A 27,094-nucleotide genomic window follows, 5' to 3' on the forward strand; every position below is an offset into this window, starting at 1 on the left:
CCGAGAGTATCCTGCCTGCATATGACAGAGCCTGGCAAGCTACCTATAGCATATTCAATATGCAAAAAACAGTAACAACAAGTCTCACAATGGAAACGTTACTGGTGTCCGCTTGAGCAAATCGATGAACAACAGGATGACAGTGCTATGACAGTGCTACAGTGCTAGTGGCTTATATCTTGACCAACGCATAATACCCATTTTATTTCTTATCATTTTTAGTTGAAATTATGTTTTATCACATATGATAGCAGCAGTTTCTGTCCTTTGGTTTGCATTGTTAACTTAAGTCAGTTTTCAGTATATTTAAGTCTACATTTTAGGTTTATTTAAGCTTTTTTTTCTTTGCTTTTTGGGTCACACCTGGCAATGCACAGGGGTTAGTCCTGGCTTCCTAGCTCTGCACTCAGGAATTACTCCTGGCAGTGCTCAGGGGACCATATGGGATGCTGGGAATCGAACCCGGTTGGCATGCAAGGTCCTACCTACTGTGCTATCGCTCCAGCCCCTTAATTAAGCTTTTATTTGTCTCAGTATCTAATGTGAGACATATGTATAGTATAGATGACTCCTGTTTTATCCGTCTAGCCATACTATGTCTTTTGATTCGTGAGTCAGACAGTTCACATCTGGGGTGGTTATTGCTATATGGAGCTTATTTATTGCGAATTTGCCTTTTGCCTTCCTATTATTTATATTTATGTTGTTTTCCCTCATTTGTTTTTGGCTTTTCACTTGAATGACTTATTCTGATGATTCCATTTTTAAATGTTTTCTTCTCAGTGTCTTTGATCTGAGTTTTTGCTTTGCGGTTACATTCGATATTATCTCATACTTTCTGTATAAAAGTGTCTTTTTTTGTGCTCTTACCAGCTTATCATCATTTGACTATACAGGGTCTGTCCTTTAATCTTCCTCTTTTATCTTTTTGTTGTTTTCTCATAGCACTGTTTTTGTTTGTGTTACAATCTTGCTATTAGTCCCTTTACTCAAGTTTTTTTACCATCTTCTGTTTCTCCTTTTCATGTAGAAGGACTATTTTCCACATGTCTTGTAAAATAGTTCTGCTGAGGGTAAACTGTAGGATAACATTGTTTTGTCCTTTCTGCCTTGCCACAGGAGCTTAGGTTTATTGGGTTACTCCCATCACAGTGTCCATTCCTCTGTATTTATTTATAACCTCTTTCTTTGTGCTCTGCTTCCCCAACCAGTCAATCACCTTTATCTCCTAATCAGCCTCTGTTAACTTGTAAATATTGCTTTTCTCTTCTCCTTAAATCCTTTACATAGTAAATTCAGAGTAATGTTCTTTTTGTAGACACAGGACAATAGTTAATGCTATGCTTTTATAATTTGGGAGTTAATTAACTCCAAATAATATTCAATGCTGGGCATCTGTTCTCTCGACTTAAGCCTCAGTTGCCCTTACTTCCTAGCACCCCAAAAGCAGGGTCCCAACGAGGAACTGGATGGACCCAGGGCAAACTGTGAGCTACCCTGGCATCAAAATGGGCCAGGCCAAAATGCCATAATAGTTAACTATAAGTTAAGAGCATGGTCATGGACAAATTCTGTCATGATCCAGAGAGTATCACTTGTATCACTCTATCACTGTCATCGAGTTGCTCATCGAATTCCTCAAGCGGGCACCAGTAACGTCTCCCTTGTGAGACTTGGACTGCAGTGATAGCACAGCAAGTAGGGCATTTGCCTTGCACGCAGCCGACCCAGCTTCGATTCCTCCGTCCCTCTCGGAGAGCCTAGCAAGCTACCGAGAGTATCTCACCCGCACGGCAGAGCCCAGCAAGCTATCGTGGTGTATTCTAGCAATTGAGATAAAGGAATAGATCTTGATTGTCCCTGGTGCTTAGTGTCAAAAACAGTAACAACAAATCTCACAATGGAGATGCTACTGATGTCTGCTCGAAAAAAATTGATGAGCAACGGGATGACAATGATGGGAATATAACCTTTTCAGATTTGATTTTTTGCCACATGCTCAGAGATGTTGAGAGTGCATGCATATATAAATAATATGTGTTTTATATATGTATGTATATATATGTATATGTACATACACACACACACACACACACACACACACATATATATAGCCCTTCCCTGAAATCAGCTACCCAACTCTTTCTCCTGGGTAATGTAGTATTTCAAACTGATATAAGACAATATAACTCCCATGTTATATTCCATTAAATATAAGACAATAAAATCTTTTCAGAAAACCATCTCTACAAACCACAGAGTAGATAAGTGTCATTCCCAATAGGTTGGTCTCATAATATTTTGTGTATATCTTCATATACATAGTAAATTGTTTTATAATCAGTGTGTGTGTGTGTGAGAGAGAGAGAGAAATAGACCTTTATTACACTGTGAGCTCCTTCTGGGAAAGACTAAGTTCTTCATTTATACATTCCTCACATAGTACTCACCAATTTAGTTATTCATTAAATATTTGATAACAAATGATCAAATGTTTGTTCTTACTAACATTTTTTTCTCTGAAGATTTCCTCATGATATCATTGTCACTTTAATATTTTCAGTTAGAAATAATCAAACTGCTATCATTTCCAGGGATTTCTGTAACCACCATATCAGACATATCCTGCCTCAAGAGCAAAACAACAGAAACCATGAAGTTCTCAAGATAAATAAAAATGCACAAAATAAAATGTCAAAATAAAGCAAATCAGTACTTGGTTAACTAGATTTTTGACCCCCATACTCAAAATGGAGGATATTGCATTGTGAACTGTAATATGAACATTCATTTTTCTATAAACCCAATTTAAGGAGGTGACACAGGGGCATGGGTGGGGGTTGAGGTGATTTAAAACTGTTTACACAAGACCATAAATGTTAACACCACTATAAATGAATTATCTTAACTGTAATAAATTTTAACAATTGAAAAAAATTCTATTACTGGGAAAAAAATCTAATTTAACACATCTAGCAATTGAGATAAAGGAATAGATCTTGATTGCCCCTGGTGCTTAGTGTCAAGCCAGTTGAGACCCACTCAAAACATTATTTGCCCAAGCCATATTGCCCCCAAAGCCAGATAGTAAATTGAAAAAAATGAACACATTTACTTAACCCAAAAATATAGTCTTACATTCTAGTCATGAGACTTTTGCCTCTTGCCTTTTCTTCCGTTAAATATAAATTATGTTCTTACGATATTTTGACATTGCGTTGAAATGAAATTTTCTATTGACCCCACCTTCTTTCTTTCCTATAGTCTCTATTCTAGCAGAGACAGAAGAAATAAAGTCAATTTTGAAAGACAAGGGAATCGATGTGGAAACCATTGCTGAAGTGTATCCCATCAGAGTACAGCCAGCTCGTATTCTCAGTCACATTTACTCCTGCCTAGGTAAGGAGATAGAACACTCGCTAAAATCAAGGTATTATTTGATACATACTGGTTTCTTTTCTTTGTTTTTATTGTGTGTTCCTTTATTAAGCTATACCTGAGAAGGCATAGAGTCTCTGTATGTCCATCTCTAATTCTCAATATTATGAGTAGGTATGATAATTTTGGTTTGTTTCATGCATGAACTTCTTGGTATATATTATATGACTGTTGCCAGGAAGTACTGCATTTTATTCCAAGTCTTCACTTAACTAACATGATATCCCCTTTCTTGGGTGATATATTTCAATTTTGTGTAAAATACTAATTATTGTAGATAATAGCCAAGTAACATTTTTAAGTCCATTGTATTTTTCATGTAGTGAGCCCATTGAAAATATTTTAAAATTACAGTGCTACATTCACTGCATTCCTAAATCTGATTATTATTATTATTTAGTTATTTTCATTGAATTTATAAATAAAACTTCATGATGGGCTTTCTATGTTAAACAAATCATTACAATATTAATTACAGAAATGGTAAGCAATTTATAAATTATCAATTTATAAGACTGAATAATGGCTCACAAAAACAGCTAGACCCTATTTCCTAGAACTTTTCAGTGCTGTTCTTTGGTGTGGCAAAAGAATTTCTTAAGAATGACTAAAAAGAATTTGTGATGACATTATGGTTTGCAATACAGATACTGAAAGTTATCTAGTATATCCCTTTATGTACTTTTAACACTCAGTTCCTGTCCAGCGTGATTATTTCTAGCTATCATTGTCATCGTGGTCCCTTCTCTATCTTACCTATCCTCTGCCCCACACATAATTGTAGTTGATCCCAACCATTGACCAGTCCTGCTAGTTCCTGTTTATCTGGCCATGGATGTCTTCTAACACACACACACACACACACACACATAATCTCACAATGAATGCAGTCATTCTATATCTGTCCCTCTTTTCTGACTCATTTCGCTCAGCATGACAATCTCCAAGTCCATCCACTTATAGCAAATTTTATGACTTCATTTTTCCTAACAGCTGTGTATTATTCCATTGTGTAGATGTGCCATAGTTTATTTATCAATTCTTTTGTTCATGGGCACTCAGGTTTTTTCAAGATACAAAAAGGAGAGGGAGAGGGAGAGAGAGGCAGTGTGGAGAGGGAGAGGGAGAAGAAAAGTGCCTGCCATAGAGGCAGGCTGGGGCTGCGTGATTGGAGGGAAACTGAGGACACTGGTACTGGAAAGCGTACATTGGTGGAGGGATGGGTGTTGAAATACTGTATGACTTAAACTTAATCATGAACGGCTTTGTAAGGATGTATCTCACAGAGATTCAATAATAAAAGTCTTTAAAAAAGAAGATACAGAGGAAGATTCCTCTCATATATGGTATATAAAAAATAATAGGCTTGCACATGTTTTGCATGTGGGAGGTCCAACTTCAAACTCTGGCACATCATAGTCCCCTTAGTACCACTGGGAATGACCCTCAAGTATAGTTGGAAGCATCCCTCAAACACTGCTACAAAAAATTTGAAAAAATATGTACTTGTATTATTAAAAAAACTAAGATGATAGTATTATTTTGGAATATTAGAATGCACTCTATTTTTTTATTTTATTTATTTATTTTTTTATTGAATCACCAAGTGGAGGGTTACAAAGTTCTCAGGATTATGTCAGTTATACAATATTCAAACACCCCTCCCTTCACCAGTGCCCATCTTCCATCCCCAACCCCCCCAGTCTATCTGCCGCCCCCTCCCACCTCCCTAGTCCCCACCCTTATACGTGATAAGTTTCACTTCATTTGCGCTTATCTCCATTACATTCCATGTTTCAACACACAACTCACTACCGTTGCTGGGGTTTCCCCCCAAAAAAGAAAAAGACAGTCCTATTGCCAATGAGGCATTTGATAATTCTCCATTACTAAGCATATAGAGATATTAAGTCCTGCTGTTTGTTACATAACTTTTCTTTTTCCCCCTTGCCCCGCGCCACCGAGTTCACGCCTGTTTAGTAATCGCCACGCTGTCTGACAAAGGGAAAAAAAACCGAAGAGGATGGTTATTTCCCGTCATCAGCCGGCGTGGGGTAGAATGCACTCTAAATTCAGTTATGTGTTCTTAAAACTGGAATGTAGAAGAGAATCTGAAAATAAATATTTCTGAGAAGAAGCTGTACATATGACAAACAGACACAGGAACAAATGTGCATATCACGATTATTAGGGAAAGGGAAATAAAAATCACAATGAGATACCACTTTATAACTATCAGTATGGCTAGCATCAAAAAATAAGAAATAATAGGTATTGGTAAAGATATGGAGAATAGAGAACTCTTGTGTACTGTTAGTGATAATATAAATTGGTACACCCTGTGTAAACACACAAAAAAGGGAAGGGGGGCCAGCGGGGCTCTATCTCTCCTGCCGCCCACGTTCAGTAGTCTCCAGCCGCTTCCCCCACCCCGGGGAGGTTGATAGCGATGATGAGGCAGGCGAAGGAAGGAACGAGTGCCAGGCTGGTCGTCTCTCTCTCTCTGTCTCTCTGTCTCTGTCTCTACCCCCCCCTCACTCAATGTAGGATAACATTGGTTTGTTCCTTCTCCCCTGCCACAAGGAGTTTAGGTTTAAGTGCTCTGGAGACACTCCCATTCCTTTGTTTATCTGTAAACTCTTCTCTGCACCCTCCTTCTCAATCAGTTAATCACCTTTTCCCTAATCAGATTCTGTTATCTTGTAAGAATAGATCCTTCTAGGGACTCTGAACTTGTATTATAAGTTAGTGTCTTTTGCATAGTTTAACTTAAAGCAATGTCCTTTCTGTATGGACACACGAAGACAGATAATATGCTTGTAACTTGGGAGTTGATTGACTCCAATAATATTTACTCCTGGGCATCTGCTTTCTAGACTCAGTTGCCCTTAGTTCTGGCACCCCAAAAGCAGTGTCCCGATGAGGGATGGAATAGACCCAGGGCAAGCTGTGAGCTACCCTGGCATCGAATTGGGCCAGGCCAAAGCGCCACAATACTCAACTATAAGTTGAGGGCATGATCATGGACAATGCTGTCATGATCCAAAGGTAATGACGAGACTAGGATCCTGCTGGGGTTAGGAAGATTAACCTGGCCTGAGGACTGTGGTCTGGATTATATAGTGAATGTCCTCAGGAAGAACCAAACTTTAAGGTTATATCTCTTACTGTGCTCATACAGAATGACATTGCTAGAAATATTAGAAGTAGATTTGCTATAACTATTTAAGTAGATTACTAGCTCACACCCTGACACACCCTTGTTTGGAATCACACCCTTGAGTGGATCTCCTTAGATGAGATTTCCTTAGATGAGATTTTGTTAATCTCCTCAAGAAATGGTTTTACCCTTCTTTGTGATGTTCAACCCACCTTTGTGTCACCACCCTATGTAATTTGCTATATAAACTAAGACTGTGGGGACTGAGGGGAGAGGAAGAAGACAAGGGGGATAGAGGAAGATCCAGAGAAAGATCGAGAACCCGGAGAAAAGCAGAGAGAGAGAATGAAATAAACTGTTTGAGCAACCAGTTTGGCCTTCTTCCTTCCATTGCCTGCCTCGTCATTGCCATCAACCTTCCCCGGGGTGGGGAAGCGGCGTGACTACCGAACGCAGGCAGCGGGAGAGATAGAGCCCCGCTGGTCCTTTTTTCTTTTGTGTTTTCACACACCCACTACAGAAAACACACTATGGAGAGTCCTAAAAAATATAAAGAGAATAGAGCTATCATGGGAATGCATTGCATAGCATGGGATTCAAAGGCCAGATCCCCATGAATCATTCTATTAAATTGTATTACAAATTAGAGAAAATGCCAATAAAATATGGGAAATTAATTTATTGTCCTCATTATTTCACATTGCATACAAAGGTTAAATCAGTTTTGTACACCTCAGCCTAATGTATTGTGGTATAACAATTGTAACTTGACAATTGTACATCAATTAAAACAATTAAAAGATGGCAAAGAGAGACTAGATTATAGAGGATATGTAACAAGAGTAACAAGAAATTAGAGTTGAGTGGTGCAGCTATGTATACCAAAGAACATCAAAGAATGCCCACAATCTCTAGTTAGGAATTGGTAGAAACAGATTCACCTCTAGAACCTTCAGGAAGAATAATGAGATCTGTTGACACCTTGATTTTATTTTTTTTCCTGTCAGTAATATGGATATATGACTACCAGAATTATTAGGGAATAAAATTGTGTTGTTTTAAGTCACCGTGATAATTCGTTATAGCAGAAATTGTAAAGTAATAACATACTTTGATACTGGGAAATGGGTGATAGTATAACAGATATCTAAACATATGGCAGTGACATTATAGTTTTTAATGTGTAGAGGTTAGAAGAATTTTGGCACATAATAGAAAACTTCTAGATTTATTCCAGTGACAATTGTATGAGTGACATATGAGTGAGATAATTCTGTACCTTTTTTCTGACTGACTTCACTCAGCATGATATTCTCATTTGTATAGTAGAAGGCCTTCCTTCCCTCCTTCCTTCCCTCCTTCCTTCCCTCCTTCCTTCTTTCCCTCCCTCCCTTCTTTCCCTCCCTCCCTCCCTCCCTCCCTCCCTCCCTCCCTTCCCTCCCTCCCTCCCTCCCTCCCTCCCTCCCTCCCTCCCTCCCTCCCTCCCTCCCTCCCTCCTTCCCTCCTTCCTTCCTTCCTTCCTTCCTTCCTTCCCTCCTTCCCTCCCTGTCCTTCCTTCCCTCCTTTCCTCCCTCCCTCCCTCCTCCCTCTCTCCTTCCTTCCTTCCTTCCTCCCTCCCTCCTTCCCTCCCTCCCTCCCTCCCTCCTCCCTCTCTCCTTCCTTCCTTCCTTCCTTCCTTCCTTCCTTCCTTCCTTCCTTCCTTCCTTCCTTCCTTCCTTCCTTCCTTCCTTCCTCCCTCCCTCCCTCCTTCCCTCCCTCCCTCCCTCCTCCCTCTCTCCTTCCTTCCTTCCTTCCTTCCTTCCTTCCTTCCTTCCTTCCTTCCTTCCTTCCTTCCTTCCTTCCTTCCTTCCTTCCTTCCTTCCTTCCTTCCCTCCCTCCCTCCCTCCCTCCCTCCCTCCTTCCTTCCTTCCTTCCTTCCTCTCTTTTTCTCTTTCTCTTTCCTTCCTTCTTTCTTTATTTTTTTTTGGGTCACTCTCGGTGATGCTCAAGGGTTACTCCTGGCTTTGTAACTCAGGAATTACTCCTTGAGGTGCTTGGGGAACCATATGGGATGTCATGGATAGAAACAAGGTCAGCCACGTGCAAGTCAATATGCCTCCCCGCTGTAGTACCACTCCGGCCCTAGAGATTCTGTGATTTTTCAATACCGTTAATAATGGTTTATCAGGCACATAATTCCAACACCACATCCATCACCAATGTTATCACCTCTGTTACACAAGGAGCCAAATTCCCCTTCCTTTCAGCTCCACCAACTCGATTGTGTGGATAAGTTCGACTTTTATTTTGCCTTTGATCCTTTTTTTTTTTTTGCGATCTCGCTGTCTATCTCTAAGGTCGACATATGAGTGAGATCATTCTGTATCTTTCTTTCTGATTAACTTCACTCAGCATGGTGGTCTCTAGTTCCATCCATATTCTGCTATGTGCATGACTTTTTTTAGATAGAGGCTATATTTTAATATAAGTTGCACTTTTTTTCTTTAACAGGCATTGAATTGTGTATCACAGTGATTCAATTAAAAATGCATTTTTGGGGCTGGAGCGATATAGCACAGCAGGTAGGGCGTTTGCCTTGCACGTGGCCGACCTCGGTTCGATTCCCAGAATCCTGTATGGTCCCCCGAGCACCACCAGGAGTGATTCCTGGGTGCAGAGCCAGGAGTAACCCTTGTGCATTGCTGGGTGTGACCCAAAAAGAAAAAAAAAGTGCCTGATTTTATCCTGAGAGTTGCATAGTATTCTGTAGGATACATTGGTTTGTCCTTTCAGCCTTGCCACAGAGAGCTTAGGTTTATTAGGTTACTCCCATCACAGTGCTCCCATTCCTCTGTGATTACTTGTAACCTCTTTCTTTGTGCTCTGCTTCCCCAGTAGGCCAATCACCTTTATCTCCTAATCAGACTCTGTTAACTTGTAAATATTGCTTTTTTCTCTCAGGTCCTTTGCATAGTTAATTCAGAGCAATGTCCTTTTTGTATGGACACAAGAAGACAGTGCTATGCTTCTGTAACTTGGGTGTTAATTGACTCCGAATAATATTCACTCCTGGCATTCCATTCTCTCGATTTAAGCCTCAGTTGCCCTTACTTCCTAGCTCCCCAAAAGCAGGATCCCGACGAGGGACTGGGTGGACTCAGGGCAGGCTGTGAGCTACCCTGGCATCGAAATTTGCCAGGCCAAAGTGCCACAATAGTTAACTATAAGTTAAGAGCATGGTCATGGACAGATTCTGTCATGATTCAAAAAGGAACAGCTGGATTAGGATTCCACTAGGTTTAGGAAAGATTAATCTGGCTTGAGCACTGTAGTCTGAGATCTATAGAGATATGTCCCCAGGAAAGCCTTCCTATAAGCTTAATGTATCTCTTACTGTGTCCATACAAAATAACTAACATTAAGAAATAGAATTAAGATGTTAAGTAAGATGTTAATTAAGTTATTGGACTGAGGAGAGGAGAAACACCCTTAGGTGGTATTTTGCATTTGAGTGATCAGGAAGCGCTTTCATGTGTTGATGTGCTACCTGACCTGGGTGTGTGATTGCTACCACCAAGGTGAGGAGTTGGGAGAGACTATAGAGGAGACCAGGCTGGGAGAGGGAGCGGGGAGAGATGAGGGGAGAGACAGGAGGAGACCAGAATGAGGGACTGTGTGAAACTAGAATGGAACAATGTTTGTGAGATTGGAACAGGCGCGTGGGGAGAATGGAATAAATGGCACCTGATTACCAACCGGTTTGGCGGCCCTGTTCCCTCCTTCATGCATCTGTAGGCAGTGGCTGCAGGCCGGGGTGGGGAAGTGGCCTGAGATCACCTATGCAGGCGGTGGGAGATAGAGCTGTGTATGGGTTCCCTAGCCCCCTGGAGATTACACAGTAGTCCATCGTGTGTATAAATCACAAATACTTGATCCACTTATACATATTTCTGCAATTGGGTTGTTTCCATATCTTGGATATTTTAGTAAGTGAGGTGATAAACATAGGTGTGCATATATCCTTTCAAATTAACGTTTAGTTAGCTCAGTTCCTATTTTTGAGAGATATCTCCATATTACTTTCCATGAAGGCTGAATTTTATGACACTCCGAAAAAGAGTTGATGAGGATTCCTTTCTCATTATAACCCTGACAACCCTAGCTGTTTCCAGACTTTTTGATATATGCTATTCTCTCTGGTATGAGTTGATATGTCATTGCTTTTTTGATTTGCGTTTTCCAAATCATATGTGACAGTGAACACTTTATATGCCTGTTGGCCAATCTTATGTCTTCTTTGAAATAGTGTCTTTTTATCTCCTTCCCCAGTTGTTGAACGTATTGTTGGATTTTTTGTTGTTGGATTTTGTGAGGGCATTCTAGATCTTGGAACAATTCTTTATTTGATATATTGTATGCAAATATATTCTCCCATTCCGTAGGGTTTCTTTTTTTCTAGTTTGAGTTTCTTTCCCTGTGCAGAACCTTTTTAATTTGATGTAATCCCAGTTGCTTTTAGTTTTTGTTGCCTTGCTCTGTGGTCATCTCAGTCAAGACTCTTTTGTGGCCAGTTCCCTCGAGAGTTCTGCCAATGTTTTCTTCAATGTTTTTTATGGGTTCTGGTGTAATTTCGAGCTTGTAAATTCACTCTGAGTTTACTTTCCTGACTGAGTGTGAAATACTGTTCTAATTTATTTTCTTTTACATGTGGCTTTCCCAGTACCATTTGTTGAAGAAAATTTTTTTGCCCCCTCATATATTTAGCCCCTTTGTCATAGATTAGCTGTCCATAAATCTGAGGATTTAACTCAGGACTCTCAGTTTTCTTCTATTGATCTGCAGGTTTATCTTTTATCCAGTACCATTTTGTTTTGTTTATTACATCTTTGTAGTATAGTTCAAAGTTGGGAAATGCAATGCCTCTCATCTTTTTTTCTTAGGATAACTTTGGCTAGTCAGGTTCAGGGAGTTTTATGGGTTCCATACAAATTTTAACGGAGTTTGTTCCATATATTTGAAAAAAGTCATTGGAATTTTAATGGGCTTTGCTCTGACTCTGCATAGTTCTTTGGGAGGACAGTAATTTAAACAATGTTTATTCTCCCAGTTAACAAATAGAGAATATCTTCCTATTATTTTTTGTGTTTCTTCTATTTTTCTTAGCAATGACTTACAGTTTTTCTCTCTGCTAAGTTTTTCTCCTCTCTTGTTGATCTCTAGATATTGGATATTTTGGGACACTATTTTGAAGAGGATAGTCTTTTTGTTGACTCTGGGGCTGGACCCAGTGGTGCTCAGGTCTTATTCCTGGCTTTGAATTCAGGAATCGCTCTTGGTGGGGCTTGGGAGACAAATGGGATGCCAAGAATCAAGCCTTGGTTGGCCACATGTTGGCCCTACTCTCTGTACTATCACTCTGGCCTCAAACTAGTAGTTAATTTTTTTTCTTCTGGTTCATTTTTTTGTGTACAGCAATGCCATGAATTTTTGTGTAATTTGTAACCTGCGACCTTACTGTATTGGTTTATTATTTCTAATACTTTTGGTGGGTTCTTTGGGGTTTTCAATGTATAGAATTATGTCCTCTGCAAATACTAATAATTTTTCTTCATTTCCAATTTTAATCCCTTTGATATATTTCTCTTCTCTGATTGCTGTGGTGAAGACTTCCAAAACTGTTGTTTAAGAGTGATGACAGTGGACATCATTGCTTTGTGATTGATCTCAGGAGAAAGAAAGGCTTTCAGCTTTTCACCGTGCAATATGATATTGGCTTTGGGTTTATTGTAGATGACTGTTCTATATCTTGAGGTATGTTCCTTATTTTCTCCTTTTTTGGAAGGTTTTATCATGAATGAGTGCTGGACCTTGTCAAAATCTATATCAAATATGTAGATTGATATGACCACATTTTTCTTTTTCTTTTTATTGATGTGGTATATTACATTCATTGTGTGTATTAAGCCATCCATGCATCCCTGGTATGAGCCCCACTTGAACATGGTGTATAATTCTTTTGATACATTGCTAGGTTTGTTTCACAATTGTGTCTATGTTCATAAGTGATATTTGTCTATAATTATAATTTTTTTTGTAGTGTCTGCTTTAGGCAGCAGTATGATGTTGGATTCATAGAAGCTGTTAGGGAGTATTCCTGTTTTCTCAGTATTTTGATAGGGTTTGAAGAGGGTAAGCACTAAATCTTCTTTGATGTTTTGGTAGAACTTACGAGCTACTCCATCTGGACCTGGGCTTTTGTTCTTGTGGATATTTTTAGTTATGGTTTCAATTTCTTTACTTGAGTTTGGTCTGTCCAGGTTTTCTGTTTCTTCTTGGTTCCGTCTTGGGTGTTCATGTGATTCTAGTAACATTCATTTCTTTTCACTTCTTGAACTTGTTGGCGTAAAGTTGTTCATAATAATCTCAGGATTTTTGGTATTTCTGAAGTGTGAGGTGTAATTTCTACCCTGTTGTATCTGTTACCATTTTGATTTTCTCTCTTCTTAGTGAGTCTAGCTAAGAGTTTAATCTTTAATCTTTAACTCTTCAACAACCAACTCCTGGTCTCATTTTCATTGACCCTTGTATTGTTTTCTACTTTTCTGTACCATTGATTTTGATGTAGTTTTTATTACCTCCTTCCTTCGATATGCTTTGATATACATTTGTTATTCTTTTTCTAATTTCTCTGTTGGACACTTTAGCTCATTGATTTGAGTACATTTTTCTTCCTCTGTGCACTTGAATTTACTAAATTTCTCAGTAGAATTGCTTTTGTTTTGTCCCATTGTTTCTGGTACTATGTGTCTTAATTCTCATTTATTTCAAGTAATCTCCTTGATTTTTTTCTTTGATTAACTTGTTATTTTGCACTATATTGTTTTGTTTCCAGGTATACTCTTTTTGTCACTTTCTTTTTATGGTTGATTTCTATTTTTGTAGCTTTGTAGTCTGAGAACATATTTGGTATGATTTTTAATTTTGTTATTTTATGAGTGTTCAAATTGTGTCCCAGAATGCAGTCTGTTCTGGAGAATGTCCTGTATACTCTAGGGGAAAATGTATATTCAGTATTCTGGGAGGTGTAATCCTGAATATGTCTATTAGACCTGTTTTTTTTCTGTTCCTCATTTAGAGCTCTTGCCTCTTTGTTAATATTTAGCTTACTAAATGTGTCCAATGAGAAAGTGATGTATTGAAGCCTTCCACCACTATTGTGTTGCCGCCAGTGTATTTCTTAGGTCTCTGCAGTTGCTTTGTAAAATTTGATGTCCTTTCATTCGGTACATTAAATGTTAATTAGAGTTAAGTCCTCATGATCTATTGATCCCTTAAGTAGTGTGTAATGTCCACACCCATCTTTGTTTGAATGCTATTTAGTTTGAATCAAAAATCAGGATGGCTGTCGATGCATTTTTATGCCTGCCATTAGATTGTATAATTTGTACACATTTTCCAACACCAATGTTCCCAGTATCCCTCCCGCCACCCCCACCCTATTCCATCCCCTGCCTCTGTGGCAGATACATTCCTTCTTACTCTCTCTCTACTTTTGGGCATTATGGTTTGCAATTCAGATATTAAGAGGCCAATGTGGTCGGTCCTTAGTCTAGTTTCAGCAAGCATCTCCCATCCCGAGCAACCCCTCCAACCATCCTTTACTTAGTGGTCACTTCTCCATCCCAACTGCCTTTTCCCAGGACATGAAGCTGGCTTCCAAACCATGCAGCGGTTCTCTCGGCCCTTATCTCTACTGTTATTAGGTGTTAGTCTCATATTATGTTACTTTCACTGTATCACTGTCATCCTGTTGTTCATCAATTTACTCGAGTGAGCGCCAGTTACATCTCCATTTGCCCCAGCCCTGAGATTTTAGCAGCCTCTCCTTACTCGTCTTTCCCAACGATTATATTCCACAAATGAGTGCAGTCATTCTGTCCCTGTCTTTCTGACTCATTTCACTTAGCATGATACTTTCCTTGTCCATCCACTTACATGCAAATTTCACGATTTTAACTTTTCTAACAGCTGTATAGTATTCCATTGTGTAGATGTACCAAAGTTTCTTTAACCAGTCATCTGCTCTTGGGCACTTCGGTTTTTTCCACATTCTGGTTATTGTGAACAGTGCTGCAATAAATATACAAGTGCTCATGTCATTTTACTGTGTTTCTTTGCATCTCCATGATATATTCCCAGAAGTGGCATTGCTGGATCATATGGGAGCTCAATTTCTAGTTTTTGGAGGAATGTCTATATTGTTTTCCAAAAAGGCTGGACCAAGTCAGGATTCCTACCACAATGAATGAGAGTCCCTTTCTTCCCGAATCTGTGCCAGCACTAGTTGTTCTTTTTCTTTTTGATGTGTGCCAGTTACTGTGGTGTAAGACGATACCTCCTTGTTGTTTTGATTTGCATCTCCCTGTTAATTAGCTATGTAGAGCAATTTTTTCTTGTCCCGTTTTGGCCATTGGAATGTTTTTTGGAGGAAATTTCTGTTCATTTCTTCTCCCATTTTTTGATGGGGTTGGAGGTTTTTTCTTATAAAGTTCTACCAGTGTCTTGTATAGTCTGGATATTAAGCCACTATCTTATGGATATTGGGTAAATAATTTTCCCATTCCTTGGGCTCTTTCTGTATTTTGGTCACTGTTTCTTTTGGGGTGCAGAAGCTTCTTAGTTTAATGTAGCTCCATTTGTTTGTATTTCTTTCGACTTAAAGTGGTTAGTGGTGTTTCATCTTTGAAAATGCCTTTAGCTTCAGATATTTCCTTTTTATATATAGCCTTTCTTTCTCCTTGTCAGGACGTGGTTATATTCCCAGTATGTCCTCAACTGCTATTTGTTTGAGGATGTTTTATTTTTTTTCCATTCTTAGCGACAGTCTTGTGGAGTAGAGGGAATTGGTTGGAAGTTCTTCTCGTTCAATACTTTGTATATGTTGTTCAATTCTTTCCTTGCTTATAGAGTTTTGCTAGAGAAATATACTCTGAATCAGATGTGTTGTCCCTTGTATGTAAGCTTTAGCTTCTATCTTGTGACCATCAGAAGTTTCTCTGTATTTGGCTCTTGCCATTTTGATTACAATGTCTTGGTGTAGTTTTGTTTGTGTTTACTCTGGTTGGTACTCTTTGAACATCTTGTATCTGTGCTTACTCTGTTTCTTGCTCTCAGCTTGGGGAAGTTTCCTCCAATTATATCTTCAACTACTCTTTTTTTTTTCTTTTTGGGTCACACCCGGCAATGCACAGGGGCTATTCCTGGCTCTGCACTCAGGAATTACCCCTGGTGGTGCTCAGGGGACCATATGGGATGCTGGGAATCGAACCTGGGTCGGCTGCGTGCAAGGCAAACGCCCAACCTGCCGTGCTATTGCTCCAGCCCCTCAACTACTCTTTTTAATATAAAAAATCAATTTATGTGAAAATTGTTATATCTGATGGTAGTGCTGTTAAGTTGTTTTCTAGGAATTCATTAAGCTGTTGCTTTAGGAGGTGTTATGCAGCCACATATGTGGCTGTATGGTCCAGAGACTTTAAGATTTAGGGCCGGGGCTAATTAGTCAAAAAGGTGGCAGCTGTGGGAGGTGGGTGTGGCTGTCAGGGCTCTCGGAATTATTGCAGGTTGAGGGACTCCAAAAGTCACCAGAGTTCTCAGCCTTGGCATTGGGAACTTGAAATTATTCACAGAATCGTGTCTCTGTAGAAATATTTGTGAAGTGGGGGGGTTAAGCCCTTGACATGCTGCAGTTCTGGGGTATTGTTGTGGCAGTTGGAGCTTCGGCTGGGTGGATGTTTCTTCTGTCCACCTCCCAAGGGCACCCTGGCATTTTCAGTTGTGGGGACTACATAAATGATTCCATAAATTTTAGCAGCTTGGTGTGCATCTTCAGGAGATTTAGTCTGGAATCAGTATGGCAGGATTTTCAACTAATCTTTCATCTTTCCCTCTTCTCCTTTCGGGGTTCTTATGATTCTAAAATTGTTCCTGTTAGCATTGTCAATAATTTCCCTGTGTTCTCTTTAGTTTTTCCATCTCTCTTCTATTTCCTCTTTTTTTTCTTGGTGCATTTGTTATTGTAGGATAATATTGGGTTTGTCCTTTCAGCCTTGCCACAGGGAACATAGTTTACCTTAGAGCAATGGCCTTTCTGTATGGACACAGGAAGACAATTAATATTATGCTTTGTTGTGTGAACACACAAAAGTAGGCAGGGGGCCACGGGGCCCTCTATCTCTCCTGCTGCCCATGTTTGGTAGTCTCACGCCACTTCCCCCACCCTGGGGAGGTTGATAGCGATAATGAGGCAGGCGAAAGGAGGAACGAGGGTCAGGCTGGTTGGTCTCAGTTGCAGTTTATTCCAATCTCCGTTCCCATTCTGCTTCTCTCTCTTGCCCCTGCTCACTCTCACTTCTTTTGCTTTGAGCTCTGCTTTGGTGTCTCCCCTGCTTCTGTCTGTCTCTCTGTCTCTGTCTCTGTAGTCTCTCCTCTGGTCTCTTCCAACCGCTCTGTCTCTGTTTCTGTGTCTTCTTCTGTCTGTGTTGTCTCCTTCGCTTCTGTGTCTTCCCGTGTGTCTTCTGTGTCTTCTCTTGTATCGTCTTCTTCTGTTTCGTCTGTCTTCTTCCTCTGTCTCCCTGTCTTCTTTCTCTGTCTCTTCTGTCTTCTTCTGTCTCCCTTGTCGTCTTCTTCTCTCTCTTCTCTCTTCTTCCTCTGTCTGCCTTGTCTTCTTCTTCTGTCTCCCCTGTCCTCTTCTTCTCTCCTCTCAGTGCCCCAGTCTTAGTTTATATAGCAAATTACATAGGGTGGTGACACATAGGTGAGTTGAACATTAACAAATCAACAAAGAAGGGTAAAACCATTTCTTGAGGAGATTAACAAAATCTCATCTAAGGAAATTTCATCTAAGGAGATCCACTCAAGGGTGTGATTCCAAACAAGGGTGTGTCAGGGTGTGAGCTAGTAATCTGCTTAAATAGTTATAGCAAATCTACTTCTAATATTTCTAGAAATGTCATTTTGTATGAGCACAGTAAGAGAGATAACCTTAAAGTTTGGTTCTTCCTGAGGACATTCACTATATACTCCAGACCACAGTCCTCAGGCCAGGTCAACTTACAGTTGAGTATTGTGGCACTTTGGCCTGGCCCATTTCGATGCCAGGGTAGCTCACAGCTTGCCCTGGGTCTATTCCGTCCCTCATCGGGACACTGCCTTTGGGGTGCCAGAACTAAGGGCAGCTGCGTCGAGAAAGCAGATGCCCAGGAGTAAATATTATTGGAGTCAATCAACTCCCAAGTTACAAGCATAATATTAACTGTCTTCCTGTGTCCATACAGAAAGGACATTGCTTTAAGGTAAACTATGCAAAAGACACTAACTTACAGTACAAGTTCAGAGTCCTTAGAAGGATCTGATCTTATAAGATAACAGAATCTGATTAGGGAAAAGGTGATTAACTGTTTGGGAAGGAGGTTGCAGAGAAGAGTTTACAGATAAACAAAGGAATGGGAGTGTCTCCAGAGCACTTAAATCTAAACTCCTTGTGGCAGGGGAGGAGGGACAAACCAATGTTATCCTACATAAAATGATCCAAAAATGTTTCCTTAGAGAAAAGTGTGTGAAGATTGTTGAATTTCATCCTGGAGCCATTAAAGCCCTTGTACATTAGTGTGTGGAGTATGAGATGTTGCACGGCATATTTGAGGAATTCTAAAATTTTAGATACAGTAACACAGCTGAGGTTAATTTAGTTTTTTAACCGGATAGCGGCTTTGGGGTCTGGAGGCATCTCTGCGGCATGTTGCTTGATTCTGATAGATTTGTTTGTGGGAACATGTATTTCCATTTGTTTATCTTTGCTTCCACTTGCTTTTTTAGTGGCATTTTACCTTTGAAGATACCTTCAGCTTCAATATTGTGTTGGGTTTTGCCCACATTTTCTTCCATGTACCTTATGGATTTGGGTTTGATGCTGAGGTCTTTAATCCATTTTGATCTGACTTTTGTGCATGGCGTTAGATAGAGATCTGAGTCCATTTTTTGCATGTAGCTGTCCAGTTTTGCCAGCACCACTTGTTAAAGAAACTTTTCGCTCCAGCCCAATTAAATTTTTATGTAATCAAAATATATTAATATACATAAACTTTTATTTATATTAGGGTGCCTTAATGTCTATAGGTGAATAAAAAGTAAGGAAATTTCAGCATGTATATGCAATGTAATATTTTTCAGCCTTTAGAAAGAATAGAATTATGACACAAAATAGGTGAATCTTGAAGACATTATGCAAAGTGCAATTTTAAGACAGTCACTGAAGGAGATATATTGTATTATCCCACATATATGAAGTATTCAGTGTAATCAATATCATAGAGACACAAAGTAGAATTGTGATTGCAAAGGTTGATGAGAGGCAGGGCATGAAAGTTAGTATCTGGGGATATGAAAAATTCTGATAGCCATATAATAATGTGAGTGCACTTTATATTACTTAATTATTAAAAATGGTTTGAGGCGCTGGAGTGACAGAACGGGGATAAAGTGCTTGCCTTGCATGCAGCTGAACCCAGTATGATTTCCAGCACCCAAGCACCTCCAAGAGTGACCCTTAAGCACAGAGAGAAGTATGCCTTGAACACCACCAGGTGTGCCCACATCAAATGGTCTGAATCAAGAATTTTATGTTACTTTATGTTATGTGTATTTTGACAAAATAAACAAAGAAGCCAAATAGAGGGAGTGGAGTTCCAGTATAAGTTTAATAAGTAGTAATGGTCTTGCTTTGAATGCTGCTGACTCTATTTGAATCCCTGGAACTGCCTATCATCCCCTAAGTACTTCCAGAAGTGATTCCTGGCACAGATTTTGGAGTGAGCCCTGAGCCCTGTAGGACCCAACCCCTTTCTCCAATGTTTGCTAATTTGATTTGTTGTCTAAGATATCTTGTCTGTTCATCAATTCTCTTTTAGGATGCAACAGTAGAATGAAACTCAGTGGTCGACCATATAGACACATGGGAGTCCTTGGAACTTCAAAACTCTACGACATTCGGAAAACGATCTTTACCTTCACTCCACAGGTGAGTGATGTCAGCTTTAATTTCATTGGAATGGATAGAAGTAAAGGAAAAACACTACGAAATAAAACATTTTCTAAAGTAGGAATAAATGTAATAGTCCCGGAGACTTTACATATATTAAGTTATTCAGTAAATACTTGTTGAGTTGGGTTCAGTTAAACTTACAATGAAGACCTAGCTATGCCAAGTGATTGTGGCTACCAAGTATACATCTGAATGATGAAAATATTGACTAGGAATTTCACAAATGTTGAAGTACTTTATGGGCAGAGCAATAGTACAGCGGGTAGGGCTTTGCCTTGCATGCAGGCCTACCCGGGTTTAATTGCTAACATCCCATTTGTCCTCTGAGCATCACCAGGAGTAATTCCTGAGTGCAACTTCAGGAGTAATCCCTTAGCATTTCTGGGTGTGGCTCCCAAACAAACAATAAACAAAACAAAACAAATGTCATAAGTACTTAAAAAAAATGACTGCTTTCTTTTAAAAGTTACAAATAAATCTACTTGTTTATACATAAAATATAGTCTTTTATTCATAGATTAATAATTTTGAGGTGGAAACCCTTTTTGCCTGCCTAGAGAGGTTTGGTATCCTCTTCTAAACAAAAATGTTGGTTCTGTTTTTGCCATGATAATACACATTGTTAACCTGTTGTTAGCCACATTACAATAGAAAGTCTGATTATATGTATATATGAGGTGGATCTATTTTCTGAAAAGAAAAATGGTTTTCAACTGCACTAGTGTAGCTGATGTGTAGATGATAAGGTAATTGATCAGAAATTCTATTTATGACTTCTCCATTTGCTAGACATGTGACTTTACCAATCAACTTAGTGCCTCTTGATCTTATTTTCTTTACCTGTTAAAAGAAGAATAACCCTCACTGGTTTGTTACAGTACTGAATAAATATAGTATGTGAAAACACTTTTTGATTGTAAAAAAATGTGAACATTATTACGTCTACCATTAGACCAGCAGATACTTTGGAAAGAATTAGGCATTAATTTGTGAGATATTTTATATCACTTGTTTATGAGTAAAAATATTTCTGATAACTGTGAGGTTAAATTTTTCTGTGCTATTTTTCTTTTTCTCAGTTTATAGACCAGCAACAGTTCTACCTGGCTCTGGACAATAAGATGATAGTGGAAATGCTTAGAACTGACCTCTCCTACCTTTGTAGCCGCTGGAGGATGACAGGCCAGCCTACCATTACCTTTCCCATCTCACACACCATGCTTGGTAAGGCTAGATAAGGCAATGCGAATAAGTTTTTGGAATAAGTCATGTTTAGCCCTTCAAAATCATAGAACCACTGAAGAGATACTTCTTAACATTTGTTCTTTCATTACTTATTAGCTCCTATTTTGTGCAAGTCAGTTTTCTGAGCATTTGAAACAAATGGGGGTAAGTAATCCAGATGAAATAATGGTATTAAATTGTGTTTTAATAATAATCATGTAATAAACCAATACATCAGCATATTTTAGCTATTTTAGAACCTTCAATTGTTTTTAAATTTAATAACTTGGTAGGCACTACTTCAGATAAAGTTTTTCTGGGTCATATTGCAAAAACTTCATTAACTGACTTTATTTTCAAGACATTATATTCGCATTTGTCTTACTCCAGTGGAGTACCAACATTTTATAGATAAGTTGCCAGACTTCTTCCAAGGCTTATCTAACTGTAGTCATAAAATCTCGCAGGCATGTACATGTTTGTCAGTGTGCAGATCCTTACAACATGCTAGTCAACCAAAAGCTTACATTCATTAGACTGGGAACACCTGTAAAGGCGACTGGAGGTCTCCCCAAAAGCCTCCGTCCCTGTCGGAGAGTCCGGAAAGCTACCGAGAGTATCCCGCCCACACGGCAGAGCCTGGCAAGCTACCTGTGATGTACTTGATATGCCAAAAATGGTAACAACGATGGTCCTCATTCCCCTGACCCTTAAAGAGCACCCAATATGCCATCAGGCTACACTAGCACACAACAGGGATGAATGGAGACATTACTGGCGCCCGCTCGAGCAAATTGATGAGCAATGGGATGACACTGATACAGTGATAGAATTCACTTGTGGGGCTGGAGTGATAGCACAGTAGGTAGGGCATTTGTCTTGCATGCATCTGACCTGGGTTCGATTCCCAGCATCCCATATGGTCCCCTGATCACTGCCGAGAGTAATTCCTTAGTAACCCTTATGCGTTGCCGGGTGTGACCCAAAAAGAAAAACAAAAAGGATTCACTTGTTAAGTCATCTGTATGCATGTATGATCTGTGTGTTTGCAGGTTTCCTCAAGAAAGGGAATAAGATTTGCTGGATTTGGTCTGACAAATCCTGAGTCACTTCTGTGAATCTAAGAGTAGGATTTTATGAATCCTGGTACTATTCTAGTCTCCTACTTGCCAGCCATTGAAGGCATTTTATTTCTAGCTCACTGTGACCTTGGTGGGGAGTTTGGACTTCTAGGGGTTATTCTAGAGTAAGTTCTGTAGACTTCTCTGCCACTAGAGCGGTTGGTGCCACTGCTTGGAGGCACCTGGGCTAACTATGAGCTATGCTGTCAAGACGTTTACATAACTGAGATATTTAGATAACTGAGATGTTTAGATAACTGGACAAGTCTATGAGTTCCCCCCAGATTTTTGACCATCAGACCTAGTGTTACTACTTGCTTTCCCTCTACATACAAGGAAAAATCATTCTGTGTTAAGTATGGCCAAAAATGAAGTTGAAAGTAAACGGTTGTTGAAGTTTTGAACTGTCAGTTGGCAGATCTAGGTGTTCAAAGTCAGTTGCCTTTAATATCTCATAAATAAGAAGTTTTAGTAGTAATTCCACTGTAAGGCATCCAAAGTCTACAGAAGCCTTTTTTTTCTAGAGAAGGCCCACAGTTTCTTCTTATTTTGAGGCACCTGAGTTTGAGAATGCCATTCTCATGGTGATAGATCCTCACTACGGTGGCTTTTAGAGTACACCCAGGTTTTCTCTGACCCCATATCACAGAATTTGCGGCATCTTTAATCTCAGGAGGGAGATCTGAGACCCTGTCATAAGACCTACCGAGAGTATCCCGACCTACGATTAAGACTTTTTGATGGGAAGAATTGGAAAGAATTTCCTAACCTATGCATCGTGTCTCTCCTTAGTAAAGGTGGTGAGCAGGCTGGAGGAACTAGAAAGGAGTAAGCAAAGAGAATGCCCTGATAACTGCAACTCAGTGGGTTGAGTAAATTTCTCTGCCTGGGTACCTCATCTACCCTCATTATTTCACATGAGTTGGCAGAGAGGAATCCTGAAGATTGGCTAAGGTCAAAGTAGGTAGTTCTAGTATCTACTAAAATAAATATTCCTACCTACTATGTCAAAACTAATCTGAGACTCGGCTGTTGTAATTACCAGGTTGGAGCAAAAATAGCAGTGACCTCCTCTGACCTCTTCAGTTTTCTTTCACTTGGGTCTCAAGAGAAGGAGCTGACCACATCCCTCACTGAGGTTAGGGGCAGTCCCTTCTCCAATATCCTTTTCTTTTGTAATTTCGAAAGAACCCAGGTAGTGCTTGCAGATCTGGACATTCTTATTTCTAGAGTCCTGTTTTTATGCAGCTGAAATATACTTCAGAGTGGTCATTCTGGATCAATTTCTTTGTTGGCTGTATGCCTCTGTGAGGATTCTGTTTAGGTTTCAGGTTGTTTCCGACAGCACCAGGTATCAACTGAGTTTGTTCTCATTTCCATTTTCTTTATTTTCATTAGTCACCATGAAATTACAAAATTCTTCATGATTGGTTTCAGGCACCCATTGTTTTCAACACCAGTCCCTTCACCAGTGCCCAATTCTATCTACCAACTTACCCCCTCCCCCCCACTTCCCTCCCACCCACCAGTGTGTCTCTACAAAAAGCACTGTTTAAAAACATAAGATATTTTACATTGTGCTTTACAGTACTGTTGCTGGTAGGGCTTCATACATAACATCGTAACACTTTACCACCTGTCAGTACCAACTCCTCCTCCCAGTTGATGTTCCCTCCACTATGGTTGTTGCTTCATCCCTGTCCTATCTCCCAGCCCCCTCAGGTGATATTTTTCCTGCTGACTACTAGTTTTGATGTTCGTTTCCATTGTCATTAGGCATTAATTATTTCCCCATTATGTTTCCTTATACTCTGCACATGAGAGCGATCATTCTGTCTCAATTTGTCTCCCTCTGACTGACTTCACTCAGTCTGATGCTTTCCAGGTCCCTTCAAGTAACAGCAAATTGCACGACTTTATTTTTTCCTATGGCCAGATAATATTCCATTGTGTATATATTCCGTGGTTTCTTTATCCAGTCCTCTATTCTTAGACATTTGAGTTGTTTACAGGTTTTGGCTATTGTGGCTAATGCTACAAGGAACATAGGGGTGCAGATGTGTTTTCTCCATTTTGGGGGGACCCTTGGGGTGTATTCCAAGAAGTGGTGTTGGTGAGTCAAATGGAAACTCAATAATTTTTTTTAAATAGTGTCCATATTGTTTTCCAAAATATCTGGACCAGTCGCTTGTTCTCATTTTCTTTGAACTCGCAACTTTCTCATCTTGACCTTGGTTGTTAAATACACTAGACTCAATCTCAGCAAGTTGGATTAGAGGAGTTTGGGGGTTTCTTAGCTGACTTTTGAAGGTTTCTCCTTGATTCATGAAATAAGAGGTTATTAAAACTTTACCTTTCTTACATTGGGGAACTATGAAGGGGCTGAACAATTAGGTGAAGAAGTCATGTCAAGAATCATGACTCTTACACTGTCCTATAGCCCTTCTCAAGTACAAATTTGCTCCTAAAACCAAACTGGCAGTTAAACCTACAGGGTAATTATAAGGGTCTGCTGTGTACATTTCATCTGAGTAGGCCTGTGAGGTTACCATAATCTGTCCCTTTTCTTCGAGAGTGCAACAATTAGACTGTATTACTTGAAGCGAGGGGCATTTTCATCTCTAAAATGTTTGCAGGAGGGGCCAGAGAGTACAATGAGTAAGGGACTTACCATGAACGAAGTTGACCGAAGTTTGATCCTGGCATCACATGTGGTCCACCAAGAAGTGCTAGGAGTGATTCCTGAACAAAGAGCTGTGAGTGAGCCCTGAGCACTGCTGGGTGTGCCTCCCATATTGGAATGAGGGATGGCATCCAATTCCATAGCAGGAGATCACTAAGGGTTGCATTGAGGAACACCACCCCAAACCCTGGTGGGAAACCTTAAAAGATGCAGTAGTCATTGGACTGAGTGTTGATCTTTCAAGGACCTCTGTGCTTAGGGTTCTAGATGTCTCTTGTTCCATCCTGGCACTGGGTATGAAGGTGATTATATGCCAGGCCTAACCTAGGATCTTGGGTTTGCAAGACCTTGTCTTCTTTAGGCCTGGGAGAGAAAACAGTTCTGACTCACTGACTAATGGCCTATATTCATTCATTTTGCCTAGGTACAGTATCATGGCCTCTTTAGCATTCCTTTTCCTACGTAGAGATCCCAAAACTCTTCTCCTTAACTAAGAGAGAAGCTGGAGGAAATGGCACCAAGATGGGAGAGAAAGCTCTTCAGAACAGTGGTTTGGCAATGAAATTGAAATAAAATTAAAATTTGTTTTATGACCAAGCAACAGAGATATTCTCTAAGAGAGTGTGCTTGCACAGGAGATTTTCAGTGTGTTACCTTCCCTCTGAACATTTTCTCCTACAGGTACTTCTCTTTTCTCCTGAGTGGCTCACCAATTATATGTGCAGCTGATGAGTGAAATAGGGAGTGAAGGAGGTAACCACAAGGAAAGGGTACTTCCACCTCTCTGCTTGACCCATCTTGGATATACAGGGAAATGCCTGGCATCAGCTTGTTCTACTAAAGTCTGCTATGAGTGGCATGGACACTAACACCTTACCAGCCCCGTGAAACAGCTGTCAAGCTGCACTTGGAGTCCTCATGCTCTCTGTGGTGTGGTAATGTGTCCCTTTGACGTGGGTTATGAGGGAGCCATCGACTCACGCTGGAGCAAGGAATTGCTCTTTGAAGGAAAAGGGAAGTCAGTTCTAACCTCGGCCCAGGCTTTCCATAAAAAGTCACTTCCACTGCAGAAAAGAAAAATCAAATGTGAGTCTTAAGGGCTTCCTTTTTATGTCAATCTTTTAAAAAATATTTTATAAGTGAATCACCGTGAGGTACAGTTACAAACTTATGAACTTTCATGTTTGCATTTCGTTTACATCCCTCCACCAGTGCCCATTCTCCTCCACCAATGATCCCAGTATCCCTCCCACCACCCCCACCCCAACCCCACCACCCCACCCTGCCTCTGTGGCAGGGCATTCCCTTTTGTTCTCTCTCCTATTGGATGTTGTAATTTGCAATAGAGGTATTGAGTGGCCATCATGTTTGGTCTATAGTCTGCTTTTGGCACGCAGGTTTCAACCCGAGTGGGTCCTCCCAACATTCTCTACTAGGTGTTCCCTTCTCTATCTCAGCTGCCTTTTCCTCCAGCATGTGAGGCCAGTTTCCAAGCTGTGGCGCAGACCTCCTGGTTCTTAATATGTCAGTCTTTTTCTTTTTCTGCATTTAGGAGTCTCTCCCTCTCATTCTTACCGTTTTGATTACAGTATGTCTTAGTGTTCTATTTTGATTTTGTTGTTGTTTTGTTTTGAATTCTTTGAGTTTCATGGATTAGGCTTTGTTTCTCTGCCCATATTGAGGAATTCTCAGTTATTGTTTACCCCACCAGTATCTCTTCTCACTTTTTTCTCTCATCTGGGATTCCTATGAGATGGATACTGTTCCTCTGAATACAGTCCCATATATTTCTAATGTTTTATTCATTGTGTTAGCCTTTTTTTCCCTTTTTTCTTGTTTATTGAAAGTGTCCTGTACGTTGTCTTCAAAGTCATTGATTTGAATTTTAGCTTCTTCCATTCTGGTGCTGAGTCCCACTCATGTTTTTTTCTGTAAGCTCATTCTTTTTTGTTTGAAGGCATTTTTCATATTTGGTTTCAAATTTCCTCCTATCTTACTGAATATTTCTTCTACCAATTCTTTATTTCATTGAGCATTGATGGTATGGTTGATTTGAAGTCTTACTCTGGATTTTTAAAAGTTCTATTGTACTTGAAAACCTTTTTGGGCTTTTAAATGCTGCTGAATTCATCTGTATTTTCATTTTACCCAGTGTTACATGAATGCTAGGGGCAGTGATCTGAGTATAAACTGGCTTCAATAGTGGTCAAGGTATTTATAGTCAGATATTGAACTGAATTTGTTTGGGACAGGATGGCCACTGGGATTTTTGCTTATGAGTGCTCGGTAGCTGCAGTAGTCCTAAGGGATAGCTGGTTTGGGCTCTGACCCAGAGTTCACAGTTAGTGGTGTTTGGCAACAAATGTGCAGTTAAAATCTGACCAGCC

At 39.9% G+C, this 27,094-nt stretch overlaps 1 protein-coding gene across 1 annotated transcript in view; it reads left to right on the forward strand.

Moving 5' to 3' along the window:
- PHKA1 (phosphorylase kinase regulatory subunit alpha 1) overlaps positions 1–27,094 on the forward strand; it is a 167,791-nt gene that overhangs the window by 71,964 nt on the left and 68,733 nt on the right. Inside the window, exons 14-16 of the mRNA XM_055121487.1 lie at positions 3,265–3,399; positions 19,546–19,655; positions 20,759–20,903. Coding sequence (XP_054977462.1) covers positions 3,265–3,399; positions 19,546–19,655; positions 20,759–20,903 — 390 coding nt within the window. The remainder of the gene's footprint in view (positions 1–3,264; positions 3,400–19,545; positions 19,656–20,758; positions 20,904–27,094) is intronic.

The sequence above is a fragment of the Sorex araneus genome, chromosome X, assembly GCF_027595985.1.
Source record: "Sorex araneus isolate mSorAra2 chromosome X, mSorAra2.pri, whole genome shotgun sequence".
NCBI lineage: Eukaryota > Metazoa > Chordata > Mammalia > Eulipotyphla > Soricidae > Sorex > Sorex araneus.